General features: G+C 35.4%; 1 protein-coding gene across 2 annotated transcripts in view; it reads left to right on the forward strand.

Moving 5' to 3' along the window:
- Positions 1-18,977, forward strand: part of LOC141960575 (BEN domain-containing protein 5) — a 971,168-nt gene that overhangs the window by 37,888 nt on the left and 914,303 nt on the right. For both annotated transcript variants that reach the window (XM_074906246.1, XM_074906247.1), the window contains exon 4: positions 11,366-11,490. In XM_074906246.1, the coding sequence (XP_074762347.1) occupies positions 11,366-11,490 (125 nt within the window). The remainder of the gene's footprint in view (positions 1-11,365; positions 11,491-18,977) is intronic.

The raw sequence follows: 18,977 nt of genomic DNA on the forward strand, positions 1-18,977 counted from the left end.
GAAGTGATACACACTCTACCACTGATAGAGTAATTCATTTTCAACCCTTTCTGATTCTATAAACACATTGTCTCACAAGATCAGTAATTTTTTACCTCTCAGGCTAATGAAGAGTGGATGGTAGACCAATGAATTCTCTTTTTGCAGAACAGTTTTGACATTCTTAATTTTTCCTTAAATATCAAAGAAAGGACAAAGAGCTGTGATTTTATTGCATTAATATTAATAATCATTTATCTGCCAGAAAAACATTTAAATATCACTTGACATTTGCAGAGAAAGATTAATGTTTAATTTACTACAAACATAGAAATACTTTGAAATAAAAGGAAATGCTTCTGGATTTGGCAAAATGGACAAAACCCCAACAAAATTAAGACAGACATTCAGATATAATAAAATATTCTAACCATACCAGAAGACAAAAACATGTTGATGCCATCTAAAATATCAATATTTAAATTATCACTTCTGATTGAAAAAATAACATCAACCAGACAGTTTTTTAAGGTCTATTTTAAGCTTTAACTAAATAAAGATAAATGAGGGTAAGCACTTTTCTGTTACATCCATGTAACAAGGCCTGCTATAAATTCTATCAGTATTATGAAACCAAACCAACATAATGTAGTTCCTTGGTACTCCATAATTACCATATAGTGCATTGGAGTAAAGGTAGGATATACAAAATATTGGCATTTTATAATTATTGGTAAGACTGGAAGTTAAGGAGGAGTTCTGGAACAGGCTGGTGACTGGAGGAAAAGAAAAGAGAAAGGCACAGGACTCAGAAAATTACATAAGTGAAAATAGAGGAACAAGTTCCATTACCTACAGAAGGACCAAAATGCTATATAATAAAGTGAAAAGTATGGAAATCATCTTGTTCCACAAGAGCACGTCAGACTAGGAACTACAGCAGAGGAGTAGGTGAACAGTGAAGTTGTGTATCAGTCTAATCTGATGAACGGCTAAAAATGTACCTAGGCTGCCTGAAAGTCTATCTGCAAATTTTATCATGGAGATTATAAGATTTCACTTCTAGGCAATGAAATAATGGGATTAATGTATTGAATGAGAATAACATTTCTAGCCCCCAAGCTGTTTTTGTGGCTAGATTGATAATGGCATAGAGAACCAAGTTTAGTTTCCTAATAAACTAAAATAAGACTGTTTCTTCTGCAAAAGCTATGTATAGGACAGATATCATTCAGATCCAGTATTTGCACCAAAAGTCTATCCTTACACTAGACCATTGTTAAAGGAATTTTTTTTAGAAGATACAGAAAGAAAGTTTTAGCTGTAAAATCACTAATTTCTCAGTTAAAGAAGGTTCTTATTCAGGATCCATCTCAAAAAGCAAGACTCTTTTATAAGACAATACCTGTAGCCTTTCCATTAATACTTTCCTTTTTCTTTTTAATAAAAACCAGCAAATATATTTACAGCTGTGGTGACTTTGTAGAGGTCCTTGAGAATATAATTTAACTATAGGTCTCCATACTGGTTGAGGTTTCCATCAATTAATTTTCCTCAAGTGGCAGTTTGTAGTTATGCTACGGAGGGATTCCCCTGGAAAAACGGTGATTCTGTGTATCAGGCACCATTAAGTCAAATGCAGAATTACAGCGTTACTGTACAATAATAAATCAACAGGAATATCTTCACTTGTAGGATGAAAAACACTGTTTTACCTTTTGTGTTACAAGAATTCTTAGGGTCTTTGAAAAATAATAATGATATTGAGTAAGGCTACTGCAGTGTACTTAATAAAGAATATGCAACTTTTAACATTTTTAACCATTTGTGATGTTGCTTGCACACCTGTGACTTCTAGGCAGCAGGTAAATATGAGAATATTTGACATGAGAAGCAATAGGAAGCAACAGTTTTTAATGCTGCACATTGAGCATCAGGCCCCAACAAAGTATTTAGAGATACGTTTTTCCCTGCTACACTGCAGTGATGGTACATCCCACTGTGGTGCAGTAGTTCATATTCCCTGATCTGTCTTGGTGGTTGCTTCCGTAGTTAAGGCTACAGACATTATAATTTATTTATTAACTTATTAATTATTTATTTAGGATAGCACCTATTATATGCAAAGTGATTTCCAAACAGAAATTTCCCCAGATGCTTTTCCTTTAAGAGCTTTACTTTGAAAGATGTGATACGCAGTCATGAGGTACCCATTTTGATAGCTTATACTTTGTTAAAGAAAGCTGAGTTTTGTGACACTAATACAAAACCTCTTTGTATTCTGATTTTCCTTTAACAAAGGTTCACTGCCATGGATAAATAACTGCCCATCTGTCACTGGAGGCCTTTGGGGAATTGATAAAGAGGGAGCAGAGAAATCAGTAGTCTACTCTTTTTTTCTGGGGATTTGGTGGTTTCATGTAGTGGGTGTGCAATGGCCATCTTAGGGCGTGGGCCTCTTGATTTTTAAGCGTTCTTGACACTCCCTACTAACTTGATGCATTGCTACTTTACTGCTGCCAGTTTCTGTATTTATATGATTTTGTGACTTTATTTGGAGAATTTTACTGCAGTCTTGGGCTTCACTGATATTTTTGTATTTCATAAGAATCTCACAGATGTGGGAGAAGGAATCAAGAGACTGAATCCATTTTATCCATCCTTGACAATTTCCCTACACAGTGAACATTGACATTTTATTCTTTACAGCTCCAGGTTTTTAGGTCCTTTAACTGAAAGCGTCAGTATTTATTGATAAGGGCAATTTTGAAATAAGGCTCTTTGGCTGCAAATGATTAAACATCAATCTCATTTGATCAAAGCTATTGAATTCCTTCAGCAAGATTTTTATTATATAATTTCTTTATACATATGTAAACCTGCTGTTTACACATAGATATTTGTAGTATATTGTGCTATTTTGCTCATGGTGGTTTTTGAGCAATGCTGATCGCTGAATCTTTAGGTTTAATTGTTGCTGGTTTTCATTGTGCTCTAATCTGGGATCACTATTAAGACTGTTCCTCTTAATGAACATAAAAATACAGAAAATATTCCAGTTCTCCTAGTTGCTTGTGTTGTCTTTCTAAATGGTATTGTTTACTCTTCTAGATTATCTTTAAAGGAAAGTTGCAAGTGATGTAAGTAGGTGGCTTTTGGAATTAACACATGCTAGAATTTTAAAATTATTTATATTGTGAAACCAGTGATAGTGTCCTCATTGCAGGAGAAGCCTCAAAAATATGCTTAGTAAATTTTAATCTCTGTATTCCCTCTTCCCCCTCACCCAGACATCACTTGAACATCTCTCAAACACCAGTGATCAAGAAAAGGTTTTTTTTTCTGAAAGAAAGAACTCGTCCTGAAACTATCCATTGGTAGAACTGTCCAGACTACTAAAATATGAGAATCTTTTTGTTACTGTTTTTACTAAAAGAAAGTAAGTCACAGCATTGTTCCCCCCAACTTCCTTGTCTTTTAATTCAACTAATAAAACTAATTTAAGCTGGTTTATGCATCTTTTCTTTTTCAATCAGTCCTTTTTTCTTAAATGTTTCCAATTCCCTTAATTTTCTGTGTGGAAGACAATTCTTTGGCTTGCTTAAAAATGGCCTTGTACCTTTTTTACTTCGTTCAGAGCTAGTCCCACAACTTCCTTTTAATCTAATGATTCAGATTAGCTGCTGTGGGTGACAAATTCTGCCTCCTACTCTAATTCAGATACAAATTTTAATTTATAAAGCTCCTGTGGGTGTTCTAGTCTAGGCCACACTGTTCATTAGTATTTCTGCAATTTAACTCAATACAAAGGAAGTATAGGTCTATTCATTACACTTATTTTGGACCACTGAGTAACTGTGATCCCAGATACTATGGGCAGGCTGCCCTTTGGAAATGGGTCTAGTGCACCTTACTTAGATTACTTATGAGGAAGAATATTGGAAAGAGTGGAACTCAAGACTGTCATCCTGAAAAGGTGTGGAAAATCAGATTGTGCTCTCATTGTTATGAATTAGGAATAACACCATTAAAATCAATATTGTTGCCCCTGAAGAAATAGGATAGTTGGAAAGGATAAGAACATTTATAAGTTTTGTCTTCACTGCTCTTGTCCATATTGTTGCTGAATCATTTGGTAGTGAAACAAACAAATGGAGACCCATTACTCTTATCTACCCAAAGATCAAAATTTATTTAATGCTCTATTCACAGATAAACAAGAAAAGTGTAATGCTAGAATTTTCATGTGCTGTCAGTCACAGTTAGATTTTATCACATTGTCTAACTGCAATAAAAGCTCAATGAGAATCGCTCAGTGTCTATAATGCATTAATTCGTACATCTCAGTTTACCCTTTCCAGTGATGGGAGCTGGCCTTTTACCAATTGCTGCTAAGAGCTAAGACAGTCATTGTTCCTGTACAATCTTTTTCACAAAAAAGATTCACAAAAGCTACTGATTTACTGTCCTTTGGATGTCACTATTGATAAAAACTTGAAACATAATGGAAACACAGCAATTTCAACTTGCTTAATTGAGGAGGGAGGATAGAAGTGAGACTACAAATACAAGTTTGAAGCATCCAGCTTCTCAAGCCTTTTGAACTTTTGAAATGTTTTGCCTATTTGATAGTCTTGAACGTTTTTCAAAGGCGATTTGGATTTTGACTGAAAACTGAGTCATGAGCATTGCTATTGTTTTAAGTGACATGTTAGGTTCTTAAAAGAATACTGTATTGTTGGAGAGTACTGAGTTTTTTTCCAAAACATTGATTTAACTGTAGCAGTGTAGATATTACTTTATACTGCAGAGCTTAATATGTGCAATTTTAATAATTTAAAATATACTTTAATTTACAAGGAGTTGTATATGTGATTTTTACGGTATTTTCTTTTTATTCAAATCACATGCTTTGCAGTTTCAGGAATGTTGATTTGACATATGCTTTGGGCAGCAGTCCAGGAGATGATGCAAAACCAGTCAAGGTTTTCAGAGATCATCACTATTTCATTGGATTTTTTTCCTGTTTAAAAATCAAGTGCTCCTTAGAAGTTGTTCAGGACTTCTCACCAAACTTTTTCATAAATTCTTTTCACAGACAAAGACCATAAAGCCAGTGGGAATTTACAGCTGATACTCTTAGATGCACTCCTTTGAGAAGATATCTAATCTTTCACTCAAGAGAAGTTTTTACGGATCTTGCTCCCTGTAGTTCCTGTTCCATTTAGAATGAATCAATAATATTTCTTTGCATTATCATCTCAATGTGTTTTGTGTTCTTTAAGGATGAACTCCATTGAGGGTGTTCCATATTCTACATTTCACCTTATTTTGTGAAATATAACGTTGCATGAAAATATAGATTAATACTGTTTGACTATCTTGGACATGATCCCAGGTTCAACTGGTGAAAATGATGTATATTCCAATCTATTCCTTGCTTGTTTTTCTTTAAAGAATTTGTATAGATTGAAATGCAGCTGCAAGTGTATTAGTGATTTTCTATTGCTTACTTGTCAAGATTTTTATTGTGTGGATGAAAAATAGTATTTCAAAACCTGGCAGCATATTGACAAAAACAGAAGAGCACTCTGTGTAATTCTCTTTTGAAAACTACTTCTTTTAGAGACAGAGATTGCCTCAGCAACTTCCATTCATATGTATCTTGATCAATAGATTTATTGATAGCTTTTAGGCGAGATTTAATTCTTTTTTCTCCTCAGTTCACCATGGTGCTCACTTTTGTGAATTAAGAAACTAGTGATTAGGCTCCTATAAGCAAGGCATACAATATGCAAGTGCTCTAGGTGTAAAAAGGAGGCATTTGACCTTTTGTTGCTAATCTGTGACAGGTGCAGGCTATTTTCTTCCAAATGGTGTTAATTTTCATGTGCAAATCCACCCCCTGAAACCTGCATTCTATATATCCACCACAGGGGAATTGGTGGTCATCATGAGTACTGTAATGGACAGCTGAGAGGGATAATCACTGATATTTCAGCACATTCATACTTGCGACTCAGTCGTTTTTAGTGCACTTCTGTTTTCACTGCTTATTAGGGAGGCTGAAGTTAGTTATTCATTGCTGGACAAAAAAAGTGTCTGAGAAAGTTCATGTGCAGGGAACAGCACATTGTTACAAATTAGTTTCCTTTACCATTTCTGGCAAACTCATTACAAAGTAATCGCGCCCTGCGCTGAAGTGCACTTCCTCTGGGACCAATAACTGTAAATAAGCAGGGCTGCAAGCTGGCTGATAAGTTGTTGTTCTGAAGATAACAGTCCTTTTTAGCAGAGTGTTTGACCTTTTTCTTTATATTGCCTCAGGCTTGTCTAAGACCCTCAAGGTCTATTTTTCATCTTAAAATTCTCTGTAGGAAAGCACAATGTGTGGTTTAAGAAGATTTTAGGATTGCTTAACATATCTATATTTTCTTTTCTAGCATTTTTATGATAATTGTTAGAATGCTTAGTAAGTTTAGCTAGCATTTTCTTAAGCAGGTTTTCTTTCTTTGTGTAAAGTACACTTTTTATTGATGTAGGAAGCAATATGCGTTAATATTTTATGAGGGCTAAGTGTATGTTGCATGATTAATAAAATAGTAACATTGGTTTTTTCTGACTTTTAAAGAAACTTGAAACATGTTATTGACCCCTTTCACTATTCACATTTTGAGAGTATTGCACTAAACATTACTCCGTAAAGCAATTTAAACAAATATAATTAAGAATTTCAGCTTGAATGATTAAAGACAGTATGTCTCTTCTTTTCTCAGTATGCTAAGAGTATTGAACAGAAGTGTGACTGAAAATTGAGCATGTCTTAAAAACAAACCCCAAGGCTAAGTGAAAGTTGGTTTATAGACATTTGGGAATTTGATTTGTTCACATCTTCCCATCAGTTAAAAAAGATCTGTGCCAGTATTTCTGTAAAGTAAAATAATAATGGAAAAAAAGCCCCACAACTAATTTCAGAGTTCATAGAAGAAAAAATCCATAATGTTTTGTAAAGCGCCGGCTACTCTAATAAATTGTTTATTTTACTTTTAAGATATAGTCAGAGAGTCATTTGACAACCAGACATGCACCCAAACTGTAAAAAAAGAAAAAAATTTAAAAAAAAATTTAAACAAGAAATGTCTTAGAATGCCAGCAACTTCAGATCTTACTGCTCATAATGTTGAGTTTTTTTTGCCTTTGCAGATCACATTACTCGATCAGTTCATTAATTTTATAAGTACCTTAAATAACATTGATAATATCTTATGTTTTATGATATTAACGCCCAAATATAATGCAAATCACATATTAGGGAGTGCTGATGCTTTAAAAACTGTTGTATAATCTTACAGATACAACTTCTGCATTTATTGGATGAAGTGGTGATGATTTCATGTGGGTGTGAACCCAAAGTAAAGCAAAGCCAATGTTTTAGTTGTGTGAGACTTTTTTCTTTGATTTTTAAAAGAACGTAACCAGTATGGTTATGAACAGACTCTCTTACTGATATGACAAATCACCAGACTAGCAATGTGCCCAGAATGAAAACTGTGCACTGGAAGGGTCTTACAGTAGTTGTATTGAGACTGAAAAGTATTGGTAGGTACATTACACAAAATCGGTGCTATTTATGTTTCTCTTAAATTTATCATTATTGCAGCACAGAAACTATCCATTTCAGGTACTGCAAAGCAGAGTGTATGTATTGCATAATTGCACAGAAATTCCTGTGTCATAGGAGGAATTTACTGTCTAACCATTCATTAACCATTTCTCTCTTGCTATACATTTAGCAAAAAAAGAGACATTTTAAGGAACCTTATAGAGCTATTAAAAAAAACCCAAAACACTTTAGAAGTTGTTTTCCCTTCAGAAAAAAAAATAAATTATTTTCAATGTTAAAATATTAAAATGGTATAATGGCTAATGGAATAGCGTAATCGGTGTTTTAATTCCTGTTTCATAGTTTCTAATGCATTTCATGATGTTTCCCCTGGTCTTGGAATATAATTCTTACTTATCAGAATAAAACTGTTTCCCATTATTATAGCAGTGTGAAGGCAGCATGGAAAATTGTTAATTTTGTTTCTGAGATTAATGTTGGGAAGTTTATATCCTTTCTTGGAAACCAAAAAATGTTTTAAAGTGGCATTATCAGTTTTCTACAAAGCACCTCTTAAAGTGAGGAAGTGTTTTGTTCTTACAGTTCTAGGCTTCTTTGTACCAAAACTACCATCTTGTTTAATGACATTGCTATGTGGGTTGAATTTAGACTGACAGATTGTGAGCAAAGGCTGTGATATTGCAAACAATAGTCTATTGAGCATGAGGAACTTGTTGAATTGGTTACCGAAGGCATTAGTGTTGGGTCCAGCCTATTTAGCATCTGGAAGACAGAGAAGAAATAGTGTGCTAATGTAATGTTCAAATGATACTAAACTGCAAACGGCTGCAGGTGACTATGGCAGCTGACACGTACCACGAAGGAGCCTAGTAAGAGGCAGTTCTGAAAGGCAAAAAGTAATAAAGTGAGATACAATTCACAAAAGAAAAAAGTACTGCATTAAGGGGGAGGTGAGTATTCAAATCAGGTATTCAGATAAAGAGAGAAAACAGTGTTGGGAGTCCCAGGGAATCATGCATACAATGCTTAAATTGTTAAAGTTTCTGCCGGATTTAGATAGGTGTCTAAGTTTTCCACAGCAGACTGGCTTGGAGTGCTTCCAGCATACCAGCTCTTCACCATCAGTGATTTCACTGACATTGGTGAAATTCTTCAGTGCTAGTTTAGGATCCTATGGACTAAAGTAGTTCTGAGCGAGGCATCTATCCCCCATACAGTCCAAATCAGTTTGATGTTGAAAAAGAAGCTGAAACGTGCAATAGGTCAGGAATCGAGGTCTCATTTTGCTTTGTTTTTAGTTATTCACTTAATAATCTTTTAGTTTCCTATGCCTTGCAGTACAACTTTTCAATGATCTTTGATCTTAAAATATAAATTTAATTGCTTCTGTGTCCTTCTTTAGGAGTAATTCAAACAGAATTTGTACCTCTGGTCTAGGCTGCAGATAACATAATCCATATCTGGAATTGCTGGGATCATTACTGGGATCACTCAGGCAGATGTGGTGGGTTGACCTTGGCTGGCTGCTAGGTGCCCACCCAACCGCCCTCTCACTCCTCTTCCTCAACAGGACAGGGGGAGAAATAAAATGAAAAAGTTCATGGGTCAAGATAAAGACAGAAAGATCACTCACTGATTGCCATCACAGGCAGAGCAGTCTCAACCAGGGGAAAAATAATTTGTTGCCAGTTAAAATAGGTTTGGATAGCAAGAAAGAAAGAGAAATTAAAACAACACCTTGCCCCGACCTTTCCCTGTTTCCCAGGATCAGCTTCACTCCCCCCCGCCCGGAGCAGCTCGGGGTGGGGGGATGCTGCGGTCAGTCCACAGGAGCCCCACCCTGCCGCTCCTCGCTCCACACACTGTTCCCCTGCTCCAGGCCGGGCCCTTGCCGTGGCCGCAGTTCCCGTCAGGAGAGCCTGCTCCCGCGTGGGTCCTCTGTGGGCCAGTGCTCCTCCTCCATGGAGTACCCACCTGCTCCAGCCTCTCCCCACAGCACCTCAGCGCCGAAGCACCCCCTTCCCTCCTCCTCACAGGACCCTGGTTCTCCTCAGACTCCCTCATGTCTCAGCCTCTGTGGTGGTTTTGTCCTTCTTTACATACATTGTCACGCAGGTGCCGCCGCCTTCGCTGAGGGGCTGAGCTGTGCCCTGTGGCGGCACTTGTGGAGCGGCCGGAACCGGCCATGGCCGGCACGGGGCAGCCCAGCCTCTCCCCAGAGCCCTCGGGCCTGCAGCCCCCGCCGCCAGCGCCGGGGCACGGACACCCGATACAGCAGATGACATTATTTATATTTGGTAAAGGTCTTCTAGCTGTACGATATTGCTGATTTTTTTCCATTTTTTTTTTTTTTTTTTTTTTCCCCAAATATTTCATATGCCAAATGTATCCTTCAGGCAAGTGTTTAGGAACAGATTGTTAGCATGAAGCGGTTTTCTGCAGAGGGAATCAGCGAAGAGAATTTTCTTCCGAAAAGAAGAATGTGGGTAGGAAAGTAGAGGATAACATTAAAAATAGGGAAGATTAAAAATGTTCAATTAGTAAAGTCAGAAACAATTTAGGATGAGGAAAAAAATCTTGCAAATATATTGATGAACAGAGTTGAAAATATTTTTTCCTGCTGCTTTTCCACCCCAGAACAGCAGATCAGCCAAATTTTGCTACTTTTGCTCACACTGAGTAGTGTGTTACCAATGAACAGTTGTGTTGACTGAAATGGGGCTTGCTGAGGAGGGAATTGTTTAGCTCAAATAGTGTTATAAATAACTATTTGAACCCAACAGTACATATCCAACCCCAAAATGTATATCTAAACCCCACAATATATCTGAAACCCTAAACCCAGGTCATTTTACAGTGCTATTAGCTTGTGACCTAAAGCATAGCCCTGTGTTACAAGACCTGATGAGATGGGTTTTGGATTGGATCAAGAAAATGTGAAGTCTTATTTTTGTAGTGTATAAATGAAATGGAGAGTCTAAACCCTGTCTTTAAAAATCTTGGCAAACTTCAAAGGAAAAATACCAATTTAGCAATTTAAAAGCACTTAGCAAGTTTTCCCAGTGCTGAACTTCATTTCTATAGCCAGTGTGGTTGCTTGCTGAATAATGCCATAGGGGACAATGTAGCTCTGACTATATTTAAAAATATTATTCCATGAAATTCACCAGGAAGAAGCTGAGGCAAAATCTCGTTTCTGTCCTTGAAAGGAGGTGTTAGTGGCTGCAAATGGTAAAGGAGAAGTACTAAGATAGCTTTCGAATCACAAAGCAGATGAAGGCTGGCCCATCTGTGGGGAGAGAGCACCAGCGGAAGGGGCCAGGTGGAAATCTGTGGACTCTTTAATCTTGGAGATGCTTGAACATGAGCAGCAAATGGAAAGAAAGAAATCCATACAGGTGGGGGCTAAAAGAGGTGCAGAGACATTATCAGAAAAGTGGGGAAAAGAAAAAAAAAAAAGAAGGAAACAAAAAGATGTTAGGACACAACTGGAATACTCAGATAAGAGAAAACGAAGTCAATTTGATTGAATAATAAAAATCCATGTTATCTTTTTGGTGTATTCCTATGCATGTATTTTAATGGTATGTATTTTATTTTGTGACTATGATTAAATCTTTTACAAATAATTCTGAACTGTTGTAAAGCTTATGATATATTTTAACCAACAGAGGTAGAAGCTTTTAAAACTTCTCAGTGTAGTTCCTGGAGAGTTTATCAGCCACTCTTCAAAATGCATTCTTTTTCACATGTTCTTGGTAGGTAACCTTGGACGGGTGGACCACATCACAGAGTTCGAGTATGACCTGTTCATTAGACCAGATACCTGTAACCCACGCTTTCGAGTTTGGTTCAACTTCACTGTTGAAAATGTAAAAGAATCACAGGTAAGTGATACTAAATTAGATAGTGTGATAGCTTTAAAAATTGCTTGCTCCAAAATACATTGTCTTAAACAAAAAAGATGATATCCAGGGTTTGTAACTAAAACTTTGCTATATAATATATTTTTGTCCTTGGAATTTTTATAAGTAAAACCAAATATCAGCATGACTGCATATCACTGTGCTTTTCAGCTGTTTCAGACAGGAAATAATTACGAAGACAGTGTAACATCTGCTACCTAACAGGAGTTGTATTAATAATGGCTGCTATATATTTGTTCATATATACAAATATGTGTTAATATATGAAAAAGTCCATCATAGCTCTTCAATATTATCATTCAAGCCTTCCTTTAATACATGTAGAACAATGAGGTACCGTTATAAGCAGGCATTGCTCTAGTGACTTGTACTAGAGAAGGATTTGCCTGCCAGTGTGTCCCTTGTGAAAGAGGAGGTTTAAATGTGAAACAACTTGATAGGCAACTGTTTCACCTATTTTAAAATAATGTTTCACCTACTTTTAAGTAATGTTTCTTTGCAGTAAAGATACCCCATGAGAAACTTTCAACTAATCTTAAACTAAGAAAAAAAAAAAAAAAAAAAAAGTGTACTGTTTCATATTGATAAAACAGAAAAGATTTAATTAAACTTTTTACACGTACCTTGCATTTTATTATGCCTTTCTGTCTTAGATTACCACAATCAGACTGTCATTTTCACTTAATGGAAAAAAAACCCCCACATTTAGTAAGAGAAAAAAACTGAGGAAGCTTGATATTTGTATTCCTACAAGACTAATATCTTAATACCCACCACTGTACCATTGCTGTTACAACTAGAAATCATGAAATTGTTTATCTATCTTCCTGGAGCCTGATACATTATCAGACAGACCCTGTCCCCTGCTGTGCCTTACTCAACTATGATCAAATTATATAGTCATGAGATGAATGGGAATCTGTCTCAAGGAGGCAAAGAGATCTGGTAGAAAGATACAATATATATCTAGTGCTTACAGGATATTTGTTTTCATGGTTGTCTACATGAAAGAGAATGGTTTCGCTACGAAGTTCGACTTGTGAGGTCTGTTTTTATAATGTGCGTACCTGTAATCTTTTTTTCATCTCTCCAATTTCCGTTAAAATGAGACCTGCATGAACGTAATCTAGTCTGGAACCTTTTTTAGGTCTTTGTACTAGCGGACATGGGCAGTATTAGTCATTGCAGTTCAGCTGTATTAAATGAATGTTAGAAACTGCTACATCAAACATACTGTGTAATCTTGTTTGTGCATTTTGATTATTTTCTTTTATGTTTTACTAGGAAATAATAACAAGGAAACCCATACCATTCAGTATTGCTTAAAAATGTTGCACTAAGATGCAGGTAACTTCTAAGATGCAGGTAACTTTGATCACTTTATGTGTAAAAGTAGATATTTTAATAACTACTACATATTTTACTAATAAATATTTGCCTGTATAATATATATTTTTTGATGTATCATATAGGGGATGTGGGAGGAAGGCAGATCTATGTATTTATATATCCTAGGTCTGGCTTCAGCCATTTAGATGAGAACTCAAAAGGAGTAGCTACCTTTATTAGTTTTACATATCATCTATATTGCATTTCCTTCTCATTGTTGCTCTTCCTTCAACTTAAGATTCTTAAACAACCTTATTTACTTAGACTTGATTATATGTTGAAGATTTTCTTCTCATTATATCTCCAGTTTTGCTTGACATTTCACACTGGAGCCTTTACTCACAAAGAAATCTATTCAATGGTATAATGAAAAAACAAGAAATGTCCTTTCATTACTTGAATTATAAATCATCCATTCTGTTATCTTGCTGTTGCTTCATACCAATCACAGACACCCAACAGTGGGTAAAGGGATAAAAAAGTGAATGAAAAAGACACAGTGTAAAAACAACAGCCATACAAATACTAGGAACACATAATTGTGTTGTATGTATTTCTGATTTAGGTTTCAGTCCTACTACTGAATAGTAGTGCAGTTTTTACAGTATGTTTAGTGCAGTATTTTGTGTTATTAATCTAGTGTTAAAGGAAAAGAAAGATCTATTAGACATTCCTGCCAGTCTCACTGTCCATGCATTATCGTTCTGTAGAGAACAGTTTTTTACATTCCAGTTTTAATTTTCTTAAGCCATGGAGCTTCTACTTTCCTGTGCTGCCAAACTGTTCTATAGACTCATCTCACAGTGTTGCTTGATTTTTAGCCTAAAGCTTTCCTTTATTTAATCCCACTATTCCCAGTTGCAATTCTGCTTAGTAATAGCTCCTCTTGGTACAAATAAATCCTCATCATCCTTGGCCAACATTTATATTTCTGTAAATTACAACATTCCTCATCATTTGTGTCTCAGCCTAGCTATCATGTTTGGTTCTTTCAGCCCTATATCCAATAGAGCACTTCACCTTTAAGTGTTTAAGTTTTTTTCTGCTTTGGGGCCTTCGGACTTTCAACATAAGTGAATCTTTCTAGCCCTTTGATAATTAGCCTAGCTTGCCAGGGAAACAAAGCTTATATGATCACACTCTCTACTTGCTAGCCTAGGTTTTTGTGTGGCTGCTGATCTTTCTCCTGTCGTTTTTCCCTCAATAGCTTCTTGACTCTTGGCCAGTTTCAACACCACCGGACAGGAACTTCTATAAGTTTCAGGAAAGCAGGCTGCCAGATGGGCTAGAGACCCATCTGTGTTCCCAGTGGGAGAAAGGTTGTAGTATGAGATAATTTCTTATTAAACATCAGAGAATCCACAGAGGAGATGCACAGGAGAAAGCACTCATTTGAATTTGCATTTTTAAGATACCAGAGAATCCAACCATGAAATCCAAATCCATAGTACTTTGGTTTGTGTCTTGCAGAACTTCTTGTTTTTATTATTATTATTAATCTTCCAGTTCTTTCACTATTTTCTTTATGGTGTGGAACTAAAATTTAATGGAGGATTCTGTGTACGCTAACATCCCAACTTACAGAGAAGGGACTCTAGTCCCTTTGCTCTGTTACTCAGTATGGACAGCTGAAAATTGCAGCAGCCTTTTGTTGCTGTATCACTATGGAAACTCATGCCTAATTTGTTTGCTATCATACATAAGTCTTTTTCAGAATGATTGTTTCCTTCCTCCTGTTACGTATGTCTTGGGTTACTGTTGTGCTTCAGTAATAAGGGCAGGTAATAGAGCTAAATTCTGTAGCATAGCAGGGAGAGTCCTAATCTTCTCAGAATTATTTTTAGAATTTTATAATAAACTTTTTTTTTTTGGTCTTCACTTCTCTATGTTACAGTAGAACCAGTAGACTTGGTAAATTAACTTCTTCCTCCTTATGATTTGGGCTTCTACATGTGACATTTTATGTTGTCAGTTTTATTTTATATGTTTTTAGCAAGGAAAAAAAATCAAAAGAAATAGCTCATGTCTTATATTTATGGGAAAAAAGAAACATCATGTAAGATACCTGTGAGATGTAAAATTTGGTCAATTGGTCTCTTTATATGGTTTCTGACTTGCAAGACATTTGGTCTGATAAGATCTGAACTGTGGACTTTTTTGTCATTTGTTCAGTGAATTCAATTAACATCAATATTGGAAAAAACAAAAAGAAACTGATATGTTATACATAAGGACTATAATCATGCAATGATTACACTTACAATAACCATGAAAGGGAGAATGAAGGAAATAGGATTTGCTGTGGAACACATGGTCTCATGGGCAAAGCCTCCAATTTCTCTAATTATATACGTGTCACAGGCTGCTGTCTATTTCTGGATAATGCTCTTTCTTGGGCAGGATTTGTTTCCTGTTAGCTTCAACCATGGCCCTTACAACACCATCTACAATTTTGCTAAATTCCTTCTCTGTGGAACCGGAAATTGAATGAACAAATGTCATCTCCAAGTTGCATTTCAAGTATTTTAAATAGACAGTGCTTCAAGTGCATGATTACTTCTGAGCTAGAATGTCTTTAAAGGTGTTAATAGCAACAGTGATTCATTTGAGATTTGAGGGAAAAAAAGAAACGTATGTATATGTGATAAATTATAAAAATATGCTAGTATACCAATATTGGACGATTTTACAGGTAAAAAGAAGGATTATTTCTCTTGGGGGCCATAGTCAGATATTCTGCTCAAGTAGTTGACACTCACCATTTCAGACACTTGCAGCCACACTAGAAGAAGATGGTCTCTGTCCTGGAAAATTTACTTCTGAGGAATTTGAGAAGAGATGAGTTGAATACAACAGAGTGATAAGGATTAAGAATGTCTGTGAGGATTTTAATTACTCTAACAAACAGCAACCATATTATACCAATAAGTAATGCACATCTAGGCTGCATGATACATTCTGTATGTGTATGTACCCTGAACAACTCTGCTGTCTGATGAATCATGTTCAGAAATGGTATTTTCACTGAGATTAAAAAAAGAATTTCCAACAGAAGGGGTTCCCTAATAGTGCCAAATTTTCTTCTGTAAGTGTTGATAAACACATTTGGATTTCTTCATCACAAAGGTACTGACAAAATATACCAAGAAGGATAGAGGAGAAGAATGGGTGTTTGGCAGCTAGGATTTGATCATTACTTACAGTTAATAAATCAATCCAGATTGAGGTTAAAATCAAAGAACCAAATGTTATTTACTTCAAAGGCATTCTCTCTGTTACTTCAGTTGCAGTTGAACTGAGGCTAGAATTTTGACTCAAGGGGGTTTTTTGATTTTTTTTTGTTATATAAGTGTATGGATCAGGAAAAAGGATAGCCTATTCTTCAGAAATTTAAACAGGTAAGACAGGTAATATCATAGCTGGACTTTAGTATAAATGCATGGAGCTCTCATTATAGAGTTTTCTCTTTTTTGTCCTATACTGTTTTGTAAAATAAAATGGCTCTGAAATCTCTGTTGTCTTTAATTGATTAGATTTTCAGGAACTATTTATTATTGGGATTGGATATTATAGCTTGTTCAGGCCTCTTATTACTGTCCTGAAACAATCTGATGATTCTTAGCGGAGAGTTGCTTCTTTGTGATGTTACAGCTGAGATTGTTTATAAAAATATGAATGATATGTGTATGGAGAGAGGTAATGTCTTTTATTAGGCCAATTAATACATTTTGAAAAAGTAGGGGGGAAGAAAAACAAGCATGATTTGAAGTACTCAACCTCTTTTTCTGGCCTAAGGACTCATGCAGTTAACTCCTGCAGAAGCTGCCTCCAAAGTAAGATGGAGTAAGGATGAAAAGCAAGGATGAAAAGCATGAAAAGCAGTCTAAAGTTGAAAACAGGCTATCTTTTTACTTTCTCCTTCTTAAGCAGACTTCTTCACTCTACTGTCAATTGGTGATTTAAGTTACTGGTATCAAGCTGCATTATAACATTTCATAGTCTTTCCTGTTTCTCATTTTAGAAACCAGGTATTTTCTTTACTGTGCATTAAAGGCTATATTGCATTTACCTAGCCTTGGAAAATGCAGGCATAACAATGTGTATGTTTCTATGAAGGGGTACAGTTTTGAAATTTTCAAGACTTATATAAAGCATTTTTTTTACCTGCAACATTTCCTGACCAATCTGAAATATGTATTTTCTGTGGTGCATTTCATTACATATACCTTGTTACTAAGTTAGGCATAAATCATTAATTGGTGAATATTTGCATTAATGATTTATTAATCCTCTCCTGGTCAGTTCCCATAATCTCTCTAAATAGCTCTTTATAATAATTTACGACGAGAATCACTAGATTATTTGAATTTTGCCTGTTTAGGGAGACCTCAGCTGTTATCCATCTTTATGTGCTCTTCTTATGTTAATTTTTTGTGTGCTAGAAAGATATTTCTAACTCTTGCTGTATTTTGGTATTTTATTCACCCTTTACTTAGGTAGACAAAACCTAATCTTTTTTATGTACCAGTTTTGCTTTGTCATATAAATACATTTTGTTTCCTCACTTCTGATACTTTTCTTGAAAAACATCTAATTTTAAGAGGCTAAAGGTAAAAGTTACTGATACCTATGCACTGCCTGTCCAATCACATTTGATGAATTAAAATTTAGATATTGACATTTGAACGTTTATAGCAAATAGGCATATAGAACTAATATGCAATCTGAACAAAGCTATCATCTTAGATGGTTTCACTGTCATCTCTGAATATAATATGTATAAGAACTTGATTACAAAGAATACTTATATGGTCTGATTTTTGTACTCCATACAACCATTGCAGTGTAACGCAGCAGCGTTTTACTGGGACTCAGATTAAGAGTGGTGTGATATTGTTTGGTTCCAAATCAGATTCTTTAAAGCATAAGACAAGGTCTGTGTTGCTGAAAAGATAACCTTTAAATTTATACTGCTCTTATAAATCTGGTTTTAAAGAAGGTTTTTGGTTAACATTTAAAAGCTTGATATCTAGCATTCTATAGTGTTTATTGTACAAAAAGATACAGTGTTTTAAATTTGCTGTTTATAGAAAATGTACATACTTGCCGAATTCCTTTCCTCTCTTTTTATGTGCTTATTAAATAGTAAACAATTAAAATACAATTCCATTTTGTATGAAAACTTTGTGTCAGAAATTTATATCTATTACTCTTACTGCAAGTAACGTAAAACATGGGTGTAGACATAAAAGAAAAAACTTCATGCAAATAAACAGAGGGTAATATAAATGTAACAACGTACCAGAATGGGTGAGTTTTAAATTTATCTCTGCTGCTGGATTGATCTACTACCAAAGAAAATTAAATATTTATATTTAAATTTCATGCAAAGTTTTATGGGTGGGTAGTTTAAAGCTTTATTTTTGGCAGGAATAAGAATCTCCAATACTAAAAAGAAAATGTGGTTTTGGACTAGAAAGCTTTGGGATTTGAGCATGTGAATGCTTGAAGCTTCTTTCTAACTGAATTCATCCTGTCAAAAGACAGGAACAGTTCTAAAACAAGTATCAGGTGACTACCTGGTAGTAGTCTCTTAACAATAGTCTCATGAACCAGTGCTTCTAAGCAATCTGAGAAGAATGCATTTTGTTTAGCATAGATGGTATGAAAATACCAAGAGATACATGTAAATCCAGAAAGATAATTTTGTGGATAATGATCTGTACTGACCTCTGTCTGAATTACTTTTTTTTTTTTTTTCTTCCCTCCCTAGGCTTTCTACTTCCCTAAACAAAAATTGTGAATCTATTTAGCAGTTCTCAAATAAGTATCTATTTGTTAGTATTTATTAAAGTTCCTGTTCCTCAGTGATATTTTCAGTATCTGGTATCTCTGAGAAACACTGTGGATACTCTTCAGTTTTGTCTCTGCTATAACTTTATGTATGTCAGTTGGAGTGGAGATATTAAATGACAGTTTTCCAGGAAATCTGGTCTGTTCTACAGATGTCAAAGTCTACCCTAAGAATCAAGCTGACTTAGTTTGAATTACCAGGCTCT

This window comes from Athene noctua, chromosome 5, assembly GCF_965140245.1.
Source record: "Athene noctua chromosome 5, bAthNoc1.hap1.1, whole genome shotgun sequence".
Taxonomy (NCBI): domain Eukaryota; kingdom Metazoa; phylum Chordata; class Aves; order Strigiformes; family Strigidae; genus Athene; species Athene noctua.